The 22807-nt window shown below is 36.3% G+C and overlaps 1 protein-coding gene across 2 annotated transcripts in view; it reads left to right on the top strand.

Annotated features, from left to right (window-relative positions):
* LOC138705839 (organic cation transporter protein-like) overlaps positions 1 to 22807 on the top strand; it is a 230006-nt gene that overhangs the window by 104631 nt on the left and 102568 nt on the right. For both annotated transcript variants that reach the window (XM_069834514.1, XM_069834513.1), the window contains exon 2: positions 10564 to 10785. In XM_069834514.1, coding sequence (XP_069690615.1) covers positions 10643 to 10785 — 143 coding nt within the window. In that variant the 5' untranslated portion in view covers positions 10564 to 10642. The remainder of the gene's footprint in view (positions 1 to 10563; positions 10786 to 22807) is intronic.

Consider the following 22807-nt stretch of genomic DNA (forward strand, 5'->3'; position numbering starts at 1 on the left):
ATTTTAACAATAATTTAGAGAAACGGGACGCCATTTAAAAAAAAAAGGGACATTTGTCGTCCCGAGCATACTTTTCTCGGAACAGTGGATAAGAGGCTGAAAAAAAGGGAAATCACGTTAAAAACTGGACGTCTGGTCACCCTGCGCTAAAACTGACTTGGAAACTATTCACTATGTTCCATTTCTTATAAATTTAGGAACACCAGTCACCACTAATCTATGCACTTCGTGAACGTAACGAAATAAGCAAATAGTGTTGGACTTATGCACTTCTGTAGTAGTCTACCGGTAACATACGAAAATGTGTATCAGTAATATCTGAGAATAGCGTTTTACAACAGACATAGTGTACTGTATATTTACTCGTGTATTATTAGTCTACAGTAGTTAGTAGAACTGAAATGTTAATGACCAAGTAGACCTACTGTTAACGAATCCTTGTCAGAGATAAAACGAGAGACGAATTAATAATGAAAGTAAGACATTAACACATAAAATACTTGTATGCCCTACTAATTTGAGAACTGTCAAAATGTAATTTATAAAATTCAACAATATTATTTTGTCCTTCTCTAGAATGGTACGGGAAAATTGAAAACAAAAATTATGAAAAGTTGTGCATCGACAATTGCAAATGAACATGACGAACTTTTTTTGTCAACGTGTAATTAGCTACGTATAAATTGTATATGTTCCTTAAATATAATGGCGAAAACATGGTAATTTTGTGGTGGAAAACACAGTATTGTTTCTCCATTCTCCAACTTTATTTTACAAATTACAGTATGTAAATTATCTGTACATTGTAACCACCTCCCTATGAAATGCTCCGCCATGCCAGCTACATATGTAATACGTGCTCTCCGGCACATAATATCTGGCAGACTCCTTGTGCTAACATTTTAAGGGAAAATGGAGAAATAACATATAGCAATCGTAACTTTCAAGTAAACATCGTACAGTATGTCAAATAATAAAATATAAGAGGAAATGAAATACTGTATGTAGCAGTCGGAAAGACATGAAGTATAGGACTATAAACTATGAAGCTACAAGACTTTTTATTGTGATCGTAAGCTACTACTATTGATTTGAGATAATAGGCGTACAAGTCAACTATACGTTTTCTGATAATAGAAGCTGGTAGTTCGCTTGAGACTAGGTTGTCACTGTGAGTGAGTTGTGATTTTTTTTTTAACTTTATCGAGTGGTAAGACTGTTTTCGTCGGGATTTTTGGAACCACATAATGTTCACTCTCAGCGCTTTATCGCCAGAGACCTGGAATGTTTTGTTCACTCTATTAGAACTGTTTCGTTTTACCTAAACAGTAGATTTACACGCTATATATTTTCAAGCGACGTCGCAAAATAAATATTACAACAAGTATTAATTTCTTCCCCACCACTCTTAAGTTGTTCAGATTTACAAATACTTTCCGACTAATTTACCTTTGTTAAGGATTAATGGTAATAATTTCAAGCTCGTAAGGTAAATGTAATCGTGAAAATTTTCGGGTTTCAACCATGCTATTGAAATTTTATTTTTCGGAAGTTTCGGACATACCGCTTCTATCTTCAGGATCGTATCACCCAAGTTCTGGAATGGTTGCCTATTGTTTGTTGATGAAATACTATAACTCATTCGCCTTACAGAAAGACAAAACTACTGTAAACAACAAAGGGAATTGCCGCGAACATGATGAAGAATACATGCCAGTAAGCTGATCTTCGTTTAGAAATTAATATTTGTTTATATTTTCAATAGAGACTATTTTTGAAAATAAATTTGCTAAGAACTATGCTCTCTACAGTCTATGCATCTTTTGATATGAACACGGAAGTAATACTGATAAGTTTCTTTCCAAACGACGTGAGAGGCATATAGCTTTTGAGGAAGGGAAGGGGCGTGTCTTAGACAGCTGGTACCGTTATGCATGAATTACATAGTAATTTTCTGTGAGCGTTATAGATGTAATTTCACATTAAGTGTGTCACACGTGTCAGTTACATGTTATGGTGCAGTCCATGAAGGCAGGCAAATTAGATACCCGTACTGTATGAGCCTTTTTAAACATGATGGTTGAAAATACGAATAGAACATTTACTTGTTAATGGACTCTAATCAAACAGGTTGGAAATGTGTATAAAGGAAAATATAGTAATGATAAGAAGAAACTTGGACGTTATCGATATATTTATGTAACTGGATTAAGATAGTGAATTTTAGAATAAAAGCTACGGCTTAAAGGCCATTTCAGCAATACAGTGTACTCTCTGGGTATCTTATCTAAACATAGATTTAAGCTGAACAGACTAGCAATTCCAGCAATGCAGTGTACTCTCTGGGTATCTTATCTGAACAGAGATTTAAGCTGAACAGACTATATCTGTGGGAAAAAGCTTTTTTCTAAGACTGTACGCATCCTCCCCTTTCACAACGATATTGCTTCTGGAATATAGTAAGCGTTACGTGACCTTGAATCAGCTTGATTCAGGGGTTAGTGTCTAAAAAGTCCGCAATCTAGTGATAAACATGTCTTTTTTTCTGCACTACCAATTGCATAAACATACAGTGAATCCATTTTCTGGCCTAGGCAGACTACGAGCAGTTTTTCTTCCTCCTCCACTGCTGCTTTTTTTTTCTCACCATTTCATCTTCTCACGAATTCGGAGTGCTGCTGTAGTTTTACAAGGATCGTTAGGTAAAGAATTTCCACATCCTCTACCCTAAACAAACTTAATCTGAGTGTTTTAGCATGTTGCCGGAAGTGGAGGTAGTCAGGTACGCGATCACACATTCCTCCCTACTTCGGATCTGGTTGGTGGTTGGTTTCCAATGCCAAGCATTTAACAGTGTCATTCATTGGCTCTTCCAGACCTACAGTAAGTAAGATATAAGATTGTGAATGACACTGCGTGCGCGATCTCACGTGAGCGAGGCGCGGCGTTATCTTGTCCAATCGCAATTCACGACCCCCTACGTCATCCCTAGGTCACGGATTGGGATTGGGCAAGATAACGTCGAGCCTCCGCGCATGTGAGGTCACCCACGCAGTCTGTCTCAATCTGATTCATCACCCACTGCAATTTATGACCATTTTAAAGCTCGCACATGTACTTCGGAGACTGTTGTTCCACAGACAACACAGTGAAACCAATGAGAGTGAATGGACATGTTGCGCTCTTTTCTGCCAAATGCCTCTAGATTCGAAATCATGGAGACATGCCAATAGTTGAGCAAGAAATAATGGCGGACATGGACATAGAATTTTGCCTTTGTTAATTTTCATTCACGATACCAGTAAAGTCGGCGGGCACGTAGGGCTGATATCGATACTGCCATTAATGGCGATCATCTGTATAGGTGAGATACTTAACATTCCGCTATCCTGTGGGCCTCCATGTGCTGTGATGGTGATGAATGTACGGTTTAAATGTATAAATGTGATGTATTTTTAAAAAAATTAAATAAATTAGTTTTACGTGCATTGATACAATTTCTAATATTATTTTTCTGTTTTCGAACATTTGGATTTTAAAATATATTAAACTTCGCTTCTTTGCTTCACTCACGCGTAACAATTATGTTTATGACTAAGGATGCTAATGTTTGAACTATAATACATTCTTTTCTTCTCTTTCGTACTTGACTTTGTATAGTATGACTGAAAATTTGCAGTAAAAGTATCAATAATTCCGAACGAAATAACAAATTTCTCTTAGAAAATATTTTTGGTCGATATTAACTTTATAGTCTCACTCTCAGTTTATTCTACGTACATTTAAATTTAACAAGGCGGAGCCTTTTCGTTAATTACTTCATAATTGCTTTCTCGTTCCATGAGACCTAGTCCCGAGACAACGATTCACATTCCAATATGACGTCATTTGAGTTGTTTGAAATGGCAATGAATAATGTGAGGGGCTCAGAGCACAAATGGTGTAACTCCACTTTTCATGAAAATAAAGGTACTGACATATTTTGTGGGAAGAATGAAATAATTATTATCAGAGTGGCAATTTATTTGTTTATTGAATGTTCTCTGGACGTATTCACATTTATAAATATTCATTCTTCACAGAAATATCTCAGATGGAGTTTCGTAATTTGTGCTCTGAATCCCTCACATGTCATTACAGAGAATTAGATTCATTTGGAAAATAATACCACCGTTAAGTAGGCCTACGTTAGAATTGCACTATGTTAAATTAACTACACTTTCTGACTTCATACTCATTTATTAATCTTTCCCCATTTCTATACTTACTTACTTACATATGGCTTTTAAGGAACCAGCAGGTTCATTGCCGCCTTCACATAAGCTCGCCATCGGTACCTATCCTGTGCAAAATTAATCCAGTCTTATCATCATATCCCACCTCCCTCAAATCCATTTTAATATTATCCTCCCATCTACGTCTCGGCCTCCCCAAAGGTATTTTTCCCTCCGGTCTCCCAACTAACACTTTATATGCATTCCCCATTTGTATACGAATAATAACGGTCAGCGCGTCTGGCCGCGAAACCAGGTGGCCCGGGTTCGAATCCCGGTTGGGGCAAGTTACCTGGTTGAGGTTTTTTCCGGGGTTTTCCCTCAACCCAATACGAGCACATGCTGGATAACTTTCGGTGCTGGACCCCGGACTCATTTCACCGGCATTATCACCTTCATTTCATTCAGACGCTAAATAACCCAGATGTTGATACAGCGTCGTAAAATAACCCAATAAAATAAAAAAAAAGAATAATAAATTTTGATTAAATTAAAATAAATTCATTATTTCATCAAGCTTTTACACATTAATAAATTAATTCATTACGATGTCACATTGATTTCTTTCCCCTTTGTTTTATCACAGCTGGCTAGATTCGAATTTACTTTGCTTAAACATATAATTTCAGTCGTCTAAAGCCTACAGCAATTAATGACATCACCATGTTAACAGAAAGTGTGACCACATTTTTCGAATTTTAAGCTCATAAATATTTCACGTTACGAAAAGTCACGAAGAAAATCTTTGGATTCGATTTGATTCACTAACTCGCCATTACATGTTTCAGATGATTTAAATAAAGCCTCATTTTTACTGACAAATAATATACAGTAATAGATTCTAATCCTTTTGGCCATACTATGGCCCTGGGGTTTACTTAGCCTCCAACAGAAATGAATACCAGAGATATTATTTTTCTTGGAGGTAAAGACATCGAGCACGTAGGACTGACGTCCCTACTACCATTAATGCCGACTGTCTGTATACTGTAGGCTCACCAGACGTCCCTGATTTCCGGGGACAGTTTCCGGTTTTGAGTTGCTGTCCCCGGGGAGAAAATGTTCCCGTTCTTATCCCCGGAAATTAATTTTGTCCCCAGAAGCTTTGATTTTGTTTCTATAACATTTTACACAAAAATATTTAAGGATCGTGATGGAACTACTGTGATTCATGCACATTTCTGAACGCTTCTCAGTATCAGACAGAAGAACCAGCGAGCACAGTTTGAGATATCTACACTCTTTGAGAAGAATAGCCTATAGCATTTATGTCTTCGGTCATCTTAGTATTCGCATTGCGCGGAAGCGTTGGAACTGCCTCAGCGTCCATTTGTAAGTACCGGTAGTTCAAGAAATGAGAAATTTTGTGACAAATCAACAGGTGAAAGTGGTATGATGTTTTTCATTAAAAAAATAATAATAATTCTGTTTGAAAATCTTCTCAAGATAGTATTTATGTATTTATTCACACTGCAATGGGTATATACCCGGTGGCAATGGTAACTAATTACACTCAATAATGACAATAATAAACTTATTAATTAAAAATAGGTTAATAATTATTACAAATAATTAATACTAACAATAATTAATAATAATAATAATAATAATAATAATAATAATAATAGGGAATATCCTAAATTAAATGAAGCACGATCACTTAAAATAAGATTTAAAATAAATCTAATTTGTATCTTAAATCTAAGTTCTAACTAAAACCCACGAGTATCATATGTTCATATCTGCACAAGTACCTTTCCACATTACACTCATTTCGCTGTCAACTCACTCACTGCACTGGAACTAAGACACATTTCACTGATTCTATCCTGATTTCACTAACACTTCAAAAACATTTCACTGTTCAAATACTTTGCACTGCCACTATAAACTATAAAGCTTCCCTGACAGGAACACGTTTCACTGACACAACACACTTCATTGACACAACATAATTCTTCACTGATACAACACTTCAATAACAAAATATCATTTACATCCTTTACATACTGTGTATAATTACCGTCTATTAGTAAAGTCCTTAAGCCTATTTTTAAATACGTTTTTGGTTGTTGGTAAAGCCTTTAGTAAGTCTGCAGGTAAAGCAGTCCAGTCCCTGATAGTACGATAGAGAAAAGAAAACTTTCCAGTGTCCGTCCTCTGTCTTCTTTCCCTCAATTTATATGAGTGGTCGTTCCTTGAAGAGTAATTTGGCGGTTGCAACCTATTTTTTATTTCTCTCCAGGCAGGCTCACCTCTGTATGTTTTGAACAGTGCGCATAATCGAATTCGCATTCTCCTGTCCTTGAGTGTGTCCCATTTTAATGGTGAATTTTTACGACAACACTTCAGAGCCCGTTTTTGAATCTTTTCCAGTGTCTTAATATGTTCTAATCTGTAAGGATCCCAACATGCAGCACCATATTCCATAGTCGCTAATCATGCGACTTCCAGTCAGTAATTCATCAGTTGAAAGACTTTTCTCCACAACGAACTCAATCTGGACTAATGAAAAGTAAAAAAAAGAAAGTTGAAACAGTTAAAGCTTTGTTAGGCCTACAAGTGATAACAAACTTTCATTCCTCATTTGAAGAACTTAGTGTGAAGCTGTATGGGAATGAACAGATCCTTAAAAAGATACATTCTTCAGACAAGTAAGATACTCTACAAATTTAATGTGCAAAGTTCTATCATTGTATCTACTGTTGCATGTATTTTCTGTAACATTTAAACGGGGAGTGACTAGGTAAGCGTTAGTGGTTTTTCTTAAAATTGCCGATGTCTCCTGCTGGACCATAAAAAATCTGGTCAGCCTACTGTATAGGTGGGAGCCTCCCGACCTCCCGCTATCTTGAATCTTCTTGGCTTCTATTGGGGATGAACATACCTGATTTTATTACATATAGATATTGAATATGAATAATATTCGTCCAATGGTTTAGGAGAAATCGCTGTATACAGAATAAAAAGCGAACGTATGAACAGACTGACAGCATGCCCAAAGGCACTTCTTCGGTATCATAGACGCTGAAAACGTGTATTTCGGCGAAAATTTAGAATACATTTTTGAATAATCACAGTTTTTCTTCTTTATTACTATTCTTGTAATAAGGCAAAAATACAGTCTGAAAAAATTGAATACTTCACTGAGGCTAAAATAATTCATAGATCTCGTGACAAAAGTCTACTTTTATTAGAATTATTACAACTTATAACCATCATCATATTGTGTCTTCAAGAATTGGGCCTTTTGCCGTTTGTATCCTTCCTCTTGTGCCGGTCACGTAGTTGAACTTCATAGTAGTGCAATGACTACAGGCGCGGCGCAAGGTCAATGCAGTTTAGCCTATGTAGAGCAAACGCAAACACAAATCGGGCCACACGCCCAGTGTCGATGAGAGGAGAATAAACTTCCACTTCCCTTCCGAGAATTGATCCTCGATCATAGCTAAAAACCTGTTTCTTGAATCATAATGAAGGATTCTCGCCACATCGTATTGCCATTATCGAAATGCACATTTTCACAGTTTAGAATATTTTCTAAGGTAACATACATGATATTAAATTAAATAGAACTCAATATGGTGCGTTTTCCTAAGTATTTAATAAAAACACAAGCTTGTGACGGTTATACATTTAACTATACTTCGTTCCATAATGTTTGACAGGCGACGTTAATATTTTCGGCAGAGAAAGAGAAAAGGATAATTGATATTCAACCAATGGTAGAGATCACATTTCATGCTTATCTTGAAGTTGGACGGAGATGGAACGCTTCAAACCGTCCAAATTTAAGATAAACTTGTGACCTCTATCATTGATTGAATAGTAATTATTCTTCTCCCTTCGTCTGTCGGCAATGTTTACATCGCCTGTCAGATATTATGTAATGCAATATATTATAATACGATTTGGACCCGTAGTTGCTTAGTTAGTAAAGCAATGTACTGCAGACTGGAAGGTTCCGAGTTTGTATGCGGTTGTTGGTGGGATTTTTCTCGTTGTAATTTCAAGAACGGCTTCAGCTCTCAAGTTCACTCAGCTTCCTTTCAAATTAAATAGCGGTTCTTTCCGTGGGGAAAATGGAGGCCGGATCGTGGTGCTGACCACATTATCAACTCGTTCCGAGGTCAAGAAAGCATGTGAGCTTTTCGTGAATGTCCCTACATGTCGTACGGAGTGGCGGGGTACTTTTTTACGTGAAACACCAAAGCTCGAGTGTCAAATGAATAAAATGTTACGGAAATGTCTACATGTGACGTTACTTGCTTAGCAACGGCATGAGTTATGTCACACAATTCTGTTGTCTCTTGTTTAGCAGCGGATTAGAGTTTAACTACTACATTGATGTCCTGTTTGCTAGAGGAATAGACAACTCTCTTGCATGATATTTCATATTTCTCTTAACATAGATCTTTAATTACAGTCCAACAAGCCAAATCAGATGAAAAACAGTAATTTCATTTTAAAGATTTGTACAGGTATGTGGCATATATACAGGGTGGAAGTGAAATAGCCATGCAGATTTCCAGAGCGAATAGCTCATGTTGTATGTAACAAAAAAATATAATATCATATTGGTGGAAAGTTCACAGTTATTTTTTCTTTTCCAAATGTTTAACACACTCTTATTAGATAACTATTGCGAGTAGGATCGTGATTTTTGTCCATATCGATAGGAAATCTAATAAAGAATAATATATCACTCTGGTATATTTCAATAGCGTGTATAGTTTTCGTGTAAATTTAATTTAAAAAACCCTAAATTCAAACTATTGCACGAAGCGAACGCGTGGCAACGTCTTGGCAGCTTACGTACGGAGACTTATCGAGTTCGTTGACCTCTCACATCTGTATACGAGTGGAGTGATTTAGCGACTATGTTGCGAGACTGCTGAAACTTCAAGCTTAATTTTCTAATTAACCGTGCATTTAATCACAGAACGTATTTTATAGGTTTTCTATTCACATTTACGTGTACCCTATCTTTCATTCTGCAAGACTATTTCACTTCCACTCTTTATTCAAATAAAGAAATAAATTGAAAACAATACAGAACAATACAACACACAAATTGCATTAAATTTATTGTATTCTTAACCATATTTACAGTTCTCAACTGTAAATAAGAACCAATTCCTTAAAAATCGGAATATCACAATAACACTCAACTGAGGGCACGATCGCTTCTCGTAGTTACAGGGATGCCAGGAGTTCCTTATCATTTCTAATACGATTTGGTTTTCATATGAAGTTAAAAATCACTGTCGTGATTTAGAATCCCGCCAAATAAGATTAGGCCTATCTGTGCTTACAAAAATGGAGGTTTTACGACAAGCCACCAACTCAAGATCGTTCAACAGTTATATGTCTAATGTGAAGTATGCTGGCGTTCAAAGATATCTGATTTACGATTTTATGATCGTGTAAACGAACTTTCCAACCACGGGATGAGACAGAACAAAAATATGAAAATTTGACAAACTTTGAAAGAGTTCCGCTGATTCTTAATAAGTTTTCGGAACCAAAACTTGGTGATCTTAGCTTTTTTAACGTTACAACATTGTCATTCTTTCGATATTTGGTAACGTGTAAATTGTCCTTATATTGTTCTTTATTAAGCTTCATTTAGTTTATAGAATGCTGGATAAACAACAACAACAGTAATAATAATAATAATAATAATAATAATAATAATAATAATACATTCTTTATTGTGGCAGAGTTAAGGTCGTAAAGACTTCTCTTCCACTTAACCAGAGGAGGAAAAGAAACAGGCTACATAATTGGCCTAATATAATGTTTATACAAAAAGTAAAAATACAAAATACATACCTAAGACAAAATCGAAGCAGAAGAATATGAATAAGCTAGAAGAATATCGAATTTAAATACTTATTTAAATTAGGTGACAGATTGAATTACATGATTACTTAATAAGCTAGTTACAATTATGAACTTGTTATAATTTCACGACCGTTCTTAAAATTCTGGCTAATAGAAATATCCATTCCCTCTAACCGGAATTAAATGCACACCGTTCTATCACTAAACAATTAAACTTCCTCCTCCTGAAACATAATTTCAGTTAATTTGTTTGAGAGGCACAGAAACATGATAGCCGGGTTTGGAAGCCGATCCATATAATTCTCGATTATGAAGAAAATGCGCAATATCGAGCGGTTAGGTCTTGAGTGATTTTACAGGTTATTGTGAACAAAATTTTCAAATTGAAAAAGGTTAGTGTAACGTGTTTTTACATAAAAAATTCCTCTTTATCTTTTTACAGATACCGTGAATAAAGATAGAACACAAGTGCAGCAAGCTTCCAATTAGAGTCAGCCACAGAGACTTCGTTCGACACAGCCATGGATCTCGATAAAGTGATGGACGAAATTGGCCACTTCGGCAAGTTCCAGGGCCTCAGTTACTTCCTACTAAGTTTCTCCATATTCTACGCAGCCATTGCTGGCCTTAGTTACGTCTTCACTACAGGAGGCGTAAGTTACAGGTAAGCACTGCATATTATATATGTATTATACTTATGGGCTATTCCATATGAAATCGATCAGTAAAAAACCTCGCATTTTTTTTATACTCTAATTTTTCCCTATTTATACAAGGTGCTGAGGAGAGTGCATTTTCAAAAATATACTATCGAAAGTCAAACGGTTTTAGTATTATTGAGCGACAGGTTTAGCGTATTTTATAAAAACAAGCCTCTTTCAGCGCTCAGAACTCTGGAAACATTTACTGCAGAACATTGAACGAGAGCTCATTTTGAAGCTGACATTTGGTAGGTTATGTTAAGAAGTAATCCTTGTTTTTATTGTATACAGAGAGACAGATAATCTGATTTTACTTACTTTTAGGCTTTTGCCAATTTGTAAAAATGTAAAAGAATATTGAGAAAAAACCTTGCATTATTAAGAGGGATTTGGCATTGTTTGGTTAGTGGTACGGCAATAAGTTTCGAGGGTATTAAATATATTATTTTCACACGCCTAGACTTGAACGGCGCAGTACCGCACGCACTGGCCGAGAGCTGAAAATAAGCGAGCGTTGGGCGTCACTTTACTCCTGTGTTTATGAAAACCTGTGATAAAGCTAGCACAGCCATGACTGCTAGACGACACATCACGTGTTTATGTCTCCTGGCCTTGCTTACCTCGGCTAGCTTCCGCCTCACAGTCAGCTGTTTAGTTCACCCGCGTACTATTTATTTTCTTTATTTGATATTTTCAATACTTTCTTATCAAAGTGCCATCAGTAAAAAATATGTGTATTTGTACTTTCAATGCGGAATCTAACTATATATTTTTAAAATATTTTTTCCTTGGCAAAGGCGTCTTAATGAGGAAAAATCTAAATTTCTCCATTTCCATAAAAAGTAAGAAAATTTGTTTGTATGTCAATATAAACTTTAATTTTTTTATCATTGGGTGAAAGGGTTTTGGAGCTACAACAGTTTAAAGTTGCAAATTTTATGAAAATACGATAAATTTAAATATTTTTAATTTAAACACTATGAAGTTCTGATGCCTCAAACTTTGCACAAAGCATTGTATCACAGTTCTGTACGTACAAAAAAAGTTTTATTGTATTTAGAAATTGTAAGGTCAATTTTCTTTATATTTCGGCCGATTTGAGATAGAATAGCTCTTATAATATAAAGGGGACTACAGCTTCGTTATTGCAAGTGACTCTGGCAGTTCTTAGGAGTGTTGTGTGTGAGCTTGTACTTTTAACTCAGTTGCAAAATTTCCGAGATAATAATAATAATAATAATAATAATAATAATAATAATAATAATAATAATAATTTTTATTTATTATTATTATTATTAATATTAATGTGTTTATCAACAGTGGATGGCCAATAATAGTCAAGCACAATAGATACAATAATAATACAACAATATAAAGTAAAAACAATATTTACAATGACTATTACACTTTACTACGTCATACTACTTTTGACCAATAAAACGGTACGAAAGGATGTTTCAACCAATCTTGATTGTTTATCGCTACAATTTTATTACTTCCCTAGCATTTGTTTATTTTTATCACTTCCCTAGCCTTTGTTTTTATCACTTCTCTAGCATTTGTTTCTTTGCCAACATTTCAAACTGCAAATTCTTTATGGTATTATAAAACATGCTTTGCGATCGTCATTTGTTTCCCTCATAGATAGTCAACTGAAAATGGCGGCTCCGTTCAAACGTTTTGATGAAGCTAGCCTTAGTGAGATAGAATTTAATGAGTCAATTAATATTTTATTGTATTAGAGTACTTTATTTATTTTAATCTTTACATACTTTCTTCTAATCGTATAATAGTCAATTAAATCCCACTCAAATTTTGATTTTCTCTAGATAAATCAAAACCTCTAGTGAAATAACTGTGGATAATAGTAACAAAATGTTATACAAGTAGATCTATATGTTGACTTGATAAAATTAAAATTATAATGTTAATAGATACAAAAATAATAAAAATCATAGTAAATGAAAAATTCAACACTAACTGCCTAAGATTTGACTGCTGTATTAACGGAACACAGAGATCTACAGCTTGATAAGTACAAAACCAATCATAATTAAATATAATCTCCAATACAGATTCAAGAATCACCATGAGAATAATTTAGGAAGGAACTTTGTTGACTGAGCAGAAATAAATAGTGTGACTTCAAGATAATAATAATAATAATAATAATAATAATAATAATAATAATAATAATAATAATAATAATGTAATTTGTTGTTTCAAGGCAGAAGATAGTCCGCATACTTTTCATAAAGATCTTTATCAGTTATTTTCCTTTCCTTTCGACTTTATTCTCCTTCTCAGCCTATCTCTACTGGTTGTGTCGCTGCTGTTCCACGAGACTACGAAGTTAACCTACTCATCCAGCATGTCCTTTCTGTTGCCACACCGCTTTCAAAATCCACAAGTACAATTATTGACAGCGTTTGTTCAGTTCTCAGAGTTTACATTGTCTATTGATTTACACACCAGCTCTTCGGCATATTTAAGTTCAAATGTTTTATTGTTGTTTTAAGACTTTTGTACTGAATGAAGCTGTTGTTACTAATCGGTCACTGTACCATTATTTTAACACTCTGCACGTACTTTAGACTATAATACCTGGTAAACAATAGTAGGCCTACATATTAATTATTCTATCTACTACAGACTACATGTCTATTTAGGTTCATATAAAAACACCTCATAAATCTGTTTGAAAAGAAACTCTTCAATAAGGAGATAATTTGCTTAAGGACTGGAACAGGGTCGCACCCCACACAAACATTTGTTAGTGCCTCCCCACTCACCAATATTTTAATTAATGTTGAAATTCTATAACTTAAACACAATAGTAAGACAAAAGGGTAAGAAAATTTTATTACAATGTCCACATAAGGAAGGAAATAACCCTTCAATATCAGCCTATTTTTTTAAAACTTGCTGAAAACATTATTATTTCAATAATATGTGATTTGTCAGAATTCATCTTTCGTGTACAAATAGTTTTGTGCCTATTTTGTGTTTTTTTCTCCCAAAAAAAATCTGGAAATCTGTCTGGGCTCCTCTGACGAACGAGCACTTCTCCCCCCCCCCATTCCAGTGATGTCCGTCCTCCCTATGGGCCAGTGGTCGGCAAGATTACTTCATATAAAATACACCCCGCAATACACATCAAAGAGAAAGGTAGGAGGGGAGGATATCCAAACTGCTTAACTTTGAACGAATAAGTGATGGCGAAGGGGAGAGAGATCATGCCTTACCCCTCCACCCTGCTTGTGTATTAAGGGATTGACTCGCGAGTCAAGAAATAACGACCACTGCTATTGCGGTCCTGACTGGAGACATGGCAAGGGGCAAAGATATTAATTAGACCTTCTCATGTCAGGAGTTCGGTGTTTTGTAAGATTTTAATGATTTCCTTTAATTGAGCAATACAATTTACAGATGTTATGGTTATTATTACATGCAATAGTTGTCATTTGTTAATGCAAAGTTCGAGATTAGAGTCCTTCTAAAGCACTACTGAACACAAGATTATAAACCTGCTGTCACGGCTCGAAAAATATCTTAAGTCGAAGGTGAAGGTATTGTTAGTGAGCTTGTAACACAACGTTGGTTCCAGCTTTTCAGTAATGGAGAAGGGGACATTAAAAATGTATGACGTTCTGGAAGACCTAAGGTATGGAATATTAAGAATAGGCCTACACGCTGAGTTTTGGAAGAAAATCCACAAAGTACCTGCAGCTAATACCTGAAAGCCAGATTTGCATAATGTTCAAAAACATTTACACACCAAAATCACTACAAAAGATGTCCAAAAATACCTCTATTGACCTGTACACAAAGGTTACATCGGCGGAACATGGATTGTCTAACGCGGTGAAAGACTTCAGGATTATCGTTTATTTCCCATGCTGCAGCAAATATCCGAGCCACCAGACCGATTTAATGAAGGACTGCAGTGGATCAAGACGTACCGTCAACGCGGGCTACTTTGACCCTTAAGGTGTTACTTGAACCTAGAAGAAAAAAAAAGTTTTCGTCGATGTAAAATAACAGTTTGGAGTCGAATGTTGTGGTCTTTTTCTCTGCAAACTTTCATCTGTACAAATATTTTCACCTAAGCTACTCCAATGGTAAGTACACATTTTTTTTCTTCTGGGTTCAAGTAACACCTTAAGGGTCCAAGTAGCCCGCGTTGACGGTACTACAACATGTGAATTTGTAGAGTCGTCATGAACTGATGAACGCATACGCCTTCCGTCGGTTTAACAAAGCCTCTGAGGAAAATATGATACTGTATTAGAGAAAACAGTTTGTTTTGGTGTCCCTTATAACCTCCCGCAGTTTGTCGGTTTAATTACTTTTCACTCTGTATATTTACGACACGGGCTTCCCAGCTTTACTTTTCTTCCGGAGGAAGCCATACTGAGCATTTTATCGCCCTTTAAAATCCATTTCACGGCCAGCATAACAACCGCGAGACCATCGAAGACATGGAAACGTGCTAAATTGGAGTCTATTCAGTGTTGCCAGGTGTCCGGAAATTTCCGGAGATCTTCGGAATTTTTTAACTTCCCGGAAAAATAGGAAATAAAGTTGTAATCTCCGGATTTTTTGATGTAGGAAATTATTTATTTTTTTTAGAAAAACCAATCTCTGGCATACATTAAAACTGGTAAATGAACATTATATAGTTAAAGTTTTGTTAATATTTTATAACTTGACTACTAATGCTTCCCTAAATATAAAATATGTAACGCATAAAAACGAACGTAATCTGGTCTGGAGAAACATCTATGAGAGGAAGGTGGTGACTACTAATCAAATTGGTGAGTAGAAAAATTTAAGTAGAAATCTTTTTATTATAGGTTCATGTATTGTAAAAGTTAGAAGGTTATAATAACATTTTATGTGATTTTCGAAAGTGCCTCCGGAAATTGTGGACAAATCTCAGGATTTTTTTCATTACCACCTCCGGAAATATTTTTCCAAGATCTGACAACACTGAGTCTATTATAGTGGAATCGTCAGAAGATCGTCTTTCACAGCTCTCCGCGGTGTTATTAACAAGCACCAGCCATCGATTCTTGCGACCGTCGGCAATTCCAGAGCTTCTTTAATCCGAAAGATTCCTTTAGGTACCTACCATAATATTTTCCCTCAGAAAGAGGCGCCATGCACAGATACCTGAACAATCACATAGTACTTTTCGGATTTTTTTTCCCCATCTGAGCGTGCGAGTCTTAACGATAATGTATCTTATAAAATAAAAGTAAGCCCCAACCTTAGTAAACTCGAATCTTCGACCTGGTTGGCGAGTTGGTATAGCGCTGGCCTTCTAGGCCCAAGGTTGCGGGTTCGATCCCGGGCCAGGTCGATAGCATTTAAGTGTGCTTAAATGCGACAGGCTCAAGTCAGTAGATTTACTGGCATGTAAAAGAACTCCTGCGGGACAAAATTCCAGTACATCCGGCGACGCTGATATAACCTCTGCAGTTGCGAGCGTCGTTAAATAAAACATAAAAAAAAACTCGAATCGCTGCTCAGTTAGAAATAATATTCCACGCTATCTATTTTGAGTGTTTTCGGACTAATCTTTCGTGATCGGTCTTCACTCTTTTAGATTTTACATGCAGTTTATACTTAATAGTACATTATTTTTTACTTTCTCCTTGAACTATTTTGGCCTTTTTCATTATGTCATTTCTTTCAGATTTGATTAATTATTTATTATTTTTTATTATATGGCTGGCTTTGTATTTTGTTGCATTTCAATATTCAGCATAGCCTACTTTTTGTCAGAAGGAAGTTGCATATAAATTACAATCTATTTCAACCTCCCTCCAATATCTCATGCTCACGTTAAGCAACAGTACGAAAATGGCAGTGATATACAGGGTGTTTCCGAGGCGGTGTTACAAACTTTCAGGAATGATGGCGAAGGGCACATGTATCAATTTGAAATAAGAAACTATGGTCCGGAAATGACCGAGTCGAAAGTTATAAGCAAAAATAGTTGTGTGGAAATGGAATTGTAATTTGGCACCACGTGCCCTCCTTCCCTTAACCTTTGGAACAGTCGTCGAAAATGGTATGGACCGGATGTCGCCTACGTGAGTACTTATCCCGATACAATCTGTGAGCTTGTCTACTGTTCCCATTGGCTCATCCGTATTCGAAAATCAGGTCTGCTTATTCCGCTCTTGTGTACTCCTCCATTTCACTAGGACTGATCAACTGGACACTGCAACTTGTACACATACACTGCTGTCTACAGACGTGCATATCAGGACCGACCATGTCGTTACACATTACGCTATCTGCATTGCTTTAGTGTAGTTTCCTGTCCCCCATCCCTCAGACAGCGCACTGAATGGAATACTGTAAGTAGACAACGTAAACAACGTCAGATGAATACAGTATGTGTAAGATGTACATATAAATACACATAAATAAGGTGTACAGAGGAATTAAATTATTTCATTTCCACACAACTATTTTCGCTTGTAACTTTCGACTCGGTCATTTCCGGACCAAGGTTTCTTATCTCAAATTGATACATGTGCCCTTCGCCATCATCCCTGAAAGTTTGTAACACCACCTCGGAAACACCCTGTAAATAGGTCATCATAATTTTAAAAGCGTGTACTTAAAAACAAACTTAAACGTGTTTGCAAATACAATTCTTTCATTTATATAATGTCCAAAATTAGTCTAACATGTTATCAGTGCGTGCCGTTTAATTTGATTTCCGGTGTGCAGAGCGACGCTGAAACTGTAGCTCAAATGTTAAATTAATGTTAATTTATACCAATAAATTGAATTCAGAACGCGAAATATCAGTTTGAATGGTATGAAAAGTCAACTATTGTTTTGGCATATATTTTTAACATATTTTGGAAAAAAATTTAGTTATAATACAGTTGAATACAGGGTGGAAGTGAAATAACCCTGCAGATTTTCAGAGCGAATAGCTCATGTTGTTTATAACAGAAAAGTGTGATACCTTATTGGTTGAAAGTTCATAGTTTTCTCAGAAAAAATGCTTTTTCCCAAATGTTTAACACCCTCTTATTCTGTAACTATTGGGACTGGGATCGTGATTTTCGTCCATAACACCCTCTTATTCTGTAACTATTGGGAGTGGGATCGTGATTTTCGTCCATATCGATAGAAAATCTAATAGAAAATAATTTATCTCTCTGGCGTATTTAAATATCGTGAATGGTTTTCGTGTAAATTTAATTTAAAAACCACCAATTTCAAGTCACTGTACGATGCGAACAGATTACAGCGTTGTAGTCAGAGAGGAAGATTCGCTTAGCGAGACAGACTAGAGTTCGTTGACCTCTTACATCTATATTACGAGAAGAAAAGAGGACTGTGTTAGCGGCGATGTTATCAGACTGCTGAAACTTCCAACTGAATTTTCTAATTAACGAAACATAACATAGGTTTTGTACTCATTTAAGTGTACTCTATCGTCCCTTTCAATCTGAGGATTATTTCCTTCCACTTTGTATAGCTAATAATTCCAGGTTATCAATTCTGTCTAGTACTCTACAGTCCATTTTTTTCATTGGATATTTCTTACTCAAGTCTGTATGTTATCAGAACACCGGAAATCTCCTCCCACGAAATCTCTGTGCCCTATTTTCCCCTCCACTGAAGCTGCTCTGATAGCAAACGCCCAGAACTGATAGATTAAGCAGTACAAATACCATTAATGCCATCCCCATTATTCGCCAGTTCACGCGCAGCACCACTAATTGCCATTGTTTGTGTACTCAGTCAAGATTATGAAAGCAAAGCTTTGTTATACGTACACAAGATTTCTTCCTGATGAAATTATAGGGGTCTATTTTAGACAATACAAGACAAATACAAGAGCAAGGTATACTTTAACATTCTCTTTGGGATGGAAGTGTTCTGTGCTCCTGCATTGATCCATTTGAAGGGGGGCAGCCGAGAAATTTCCCTCCATTATATTTCCAAGGAGCTGAACACCTGTGTTCATTAACTACAGTGCAGAGAAATTTACTTTTCACCTCTCTGAATAAATTTATTATTATTGTTATTATTATTATTATTATTATTATTATTATTATTATTATTATTATTATTATTATTATTATTAGTCAACTGTCTGAAAACAAATTAGAATCTCATGAGTGACACCAATAAGGTATCAATTAAGAGACATCTAAGTCAGGAGATAATGGGGTAGGGTGGCCAATTCTTTTTCCTCTCCATGGCATACAGTCGACCTGGTTGGCGAGTTGGTATAGCGCTGGCCTTCTACACCCAAGGTTGCAGGTTCGATCCCGGGCCAGGTCGATGGCATTTAAGTGTGCTTAAATGCGACAGGCTCATGTCAGTAGGTTTACTGGCATGTAAAAGAACTCCTGCGGGACAAAATTCCGGCACATCCGGCGACGCTGATATAACCTCTGCAGTTGCGAGCGTCGTTAAATAAAACATAGGCCTAACATTTAACATTTCCATGACATACATCGCTGACAAATTATACCTAAGCACTTCACTTTACGTGATTCGGGTTCTGCATATTACGAATAGATGGGAGGATTGTGATCTATTTTCTAGTTGCACACCACTTCGGCGAGCCACGGTGTACATGATGTGTAGGCCTATCTGTGTAGAGTTATGTCGCCTGCTAGGGTGAGTGTATGTATGCTGTACTCCAATCACGAGAAAGTCTCAGGGGAATGAGACGCAGCGGGGCAATGCTATGAATGAATGTTGATGTCATAAAATGTCATAAGATCACAAACGTGGGTACACGCATCTCCATTGGCTAACTCTCAAAGCAGAAACGATAACACTGATACACACATTTATACTACCCTAGTTACAAAATTAGATCACGGTTAATTTCCTGGTCTTTTAATCTCTCCATAAAGGAAATAACATATGCAGGAGAGCGCATGTTTTTTAAACTGACGTTATAACGGTAATATTATCTATCTACTTCGCTCCAATAGATGACGCAATGGTAAGCACATTCCTTTCACGGTTAATCTCCTGGCTGGAGAACAGTAAGTATTTACATAAGTGCAGTGTATGGAATGAGTGACGACGAAGAGGAAGCCCGGTGCCGACACGTAGCCTGCTCCTGTGGAATAGCACCGAGTGTTTAACGTCGCCATCCGACGAACGAATCACTATCAACAGTAACCCAGGCATATTGGTGCACAATCTAGTGATTAGAAGTTGTGCACCGCCATCTCTCCTAGTCCGGAAGTAGAAATTTTACATGAAAATTTCTGATCCGCCGGGGATCGAACTCGGGCCGGCTGTATAGTCTGGAGGCAGACACGCTACCAAAGGGCTAACTCGGCGGACACAAATTATTATTATTATTATTATTATTATTATTATTATTATTATTATTAAGCCTACTATTGCTTTTACCATATTGTATTGGCTCTAATATATTGCGATGTTTTTCCCTAAAAATGGTACACCTAGTTAAGCTTATTCTGGACCTCGTATATAAATAATAGCCTTTCAGGATCTCAAATACTATATAAAAATATAAAAAATGTAAATTCTATAAATTTAAGAAAGTATAATAACTTGTTTTACAAGTAGGCCTACATTTGTAAGTCTCTGGTGCTGTGTTTTAATTATACAATTTTATAATTGAATTATAAAGTACAGGTACGGTACCTACTAAATAACTATTAGGTGTGTTATCACGGTAGAACAAAATCATAACATCGTATACGGTGTCACAGAACTTAAAAGGAACTGCAAATAATAATAATAATGATGATAGGCCCTAATAATAATAACAATAATAATAATAATAATTAATAATGTAACTTTAAAAATTCTTATATGTGAGCGATAACTTTTACCCCTACCTTCTATATTTTCATTAGTTCGAATATAGCGTTCCTGGCTGTAATGTTAACTGGAATTCCCTGGACGTCTATTAGCAGCCGTGACTGAAATCTCCCTTAATTTTCTAGCAGGCCTACACCTACGCTGCAGTTTGAACCACACCCAGGTTGATTACGCCTTGCAAGTCGAGCTATGAAAATTATTGTCGCCAAAGTTAATAGCCGTTTGACCTTTTGGTTGTACTTAATAATTTATGAAGTATAAAAGGGAAGTAGACCCAACTGTAACATTGAGAAAAATTGTAAGTTGTAAATAGACGCTTTCAGTATTCTGATGCCGTTACGTTGTTTTTGACATGAGAGTAATTTATTCTGTTGTACAAAGTTCGCATAGCCTATATTCGTTATATCTGAGTCAATTAATTCTGGAGTGCTGCACGTGAAATGGAATAATTTTACTATTTAAAACGTTAACGGAATTTTATTTGAAATGTTTGCTCGCGGAATAGATTATCTGATCTAACATTCGTAAGATTATTTATGTTTATGATTATGATTATTATTATTATTATTATTATTATTATTATTATTATTATTATTATTACATTGGAAATTTTCGATTCGAAGAGATTACTCTGAAATCACATAGCTTTCTTAATGAACGACGTGACACCTTTCACAAAGAACAATGGAATAGGCTACTTTATGTTTAAAAAAAGAATAGATCTAGGATCATATTGCTATGGCACGCAGAAGATACTGAATTACAATGATGCAATACTCATAAATGTGTGCACTGAAGGTATAAATTACAATACTGACCTTGTATATCGGCTTACGTTCTCTTTCTCTCTTTATTTTCTACTACGTGTTTCACTTATTTAAGTAAGCGCTGTTATTACGTTTTTAAAAATCGCTGACGAGAGAGTAACTTTGGATGAGGGAGATAGCGGAATTCGCAGAGTAGGCCTACCAATGCAACGGAAACTGTGTGGTTGCTGTGCACACAAAGAATGGCGCGTAACTTCAATGTTCTTTGAAAGCCAGAATTGTGGTTTATAGTCCTGCTTAGAAATCAATATTTACTCGTTATTATAGGCCTGTGATATTCTACAGAGTGATTCAGTGACTATGTTACAAATTTTTTTTACTTGGTTATTTAACGACGCTGTATCAACTACGAGGTTATTTAACGTCGATGGAATTGGCGATAGCGATATGATATTTGGCGAGATGAGGCCGAGAATTCGCCATAGATTACCTGACATTTGCCTTGCTATTGGGAAAAACATCGGAAAAAACACAACCAGGTATCAACCCAAGCGGGAATCGAACCCGCGCCCGAACGTAACTCCGGATCGGCAGGCAAGCGCCTTAACCGACCGAGCTACGCCGGTGGATTACAAACTCTTGGGGATGATAAAGCATACAATTATGAGCAACCTTCGTATAGGAACCTATGTCCAGAAACGTTACGTTTGGTAGTTACAAGCCTAGATATGTTAGTCAGTGTAACCAATTAGAATCGAACTCAAGGCCATCCTTTTGAAGTTCCGTTGCAGACAACCTGTTCCTGCAAATGTTGGTGATTCCTCATAAACATGGTATAAGCCAGTTGGCATCGTAAATGATATTTTGACTGGTTAAATCTTACTACTTTCCTCGCAACGCGCTGATATGCATTTCATTTATGGAAGAGCAAAAGACAATGGAAGGGAAGTTGCAAGGTTTAATCAGTCAAAATATCATTTACGATGCCAACTAGATTATATCATATTTAGGAGAAATTACCAACGTTTGCAGGAACAGGTTGTCTGCAACAAAACTTCAAAAGGATGGCCTTGAGTTCGATTCTAGCCGGTTGCACTGACTAACATAACAGAACTATGCAAATCTGGCTTCCAGGTAGTAGCTCGTTACTGGAGGTACGTTATCAGGAAGCCACAATTTAAGTAACACAGAATTTGTGTGCACTCAAAGTTGGGTTCTGGCGTCTTGTCAGCCCATTTGAGTTGTGTGGATGTAAGGAAAAAATTGTGACGGTGTCTTGTATAGTTCCTGGGGTAGCTTAGTCGGTAGAGTATTTGTGCGCTAAGGGAAGGGTCTCGGGATCGATACCCGGCCCCGGAAC

This window comes from Periplaneta americana, chromosome 9 (genome assembly GCF_040183065.1).
Source record: "Periplaneta americana isolate PAMFEO1 chromosome 9, P.americana_PAMFEO1_priV1, whole genome shotgun sequence".
NCBI classification, from domain to species: domain Eukaryota; kingdom Metazoa; phylum Arthropoda; class Insecta; order Blattodea; family Blattidae; genus Periplaneta; species Periplaneta americana.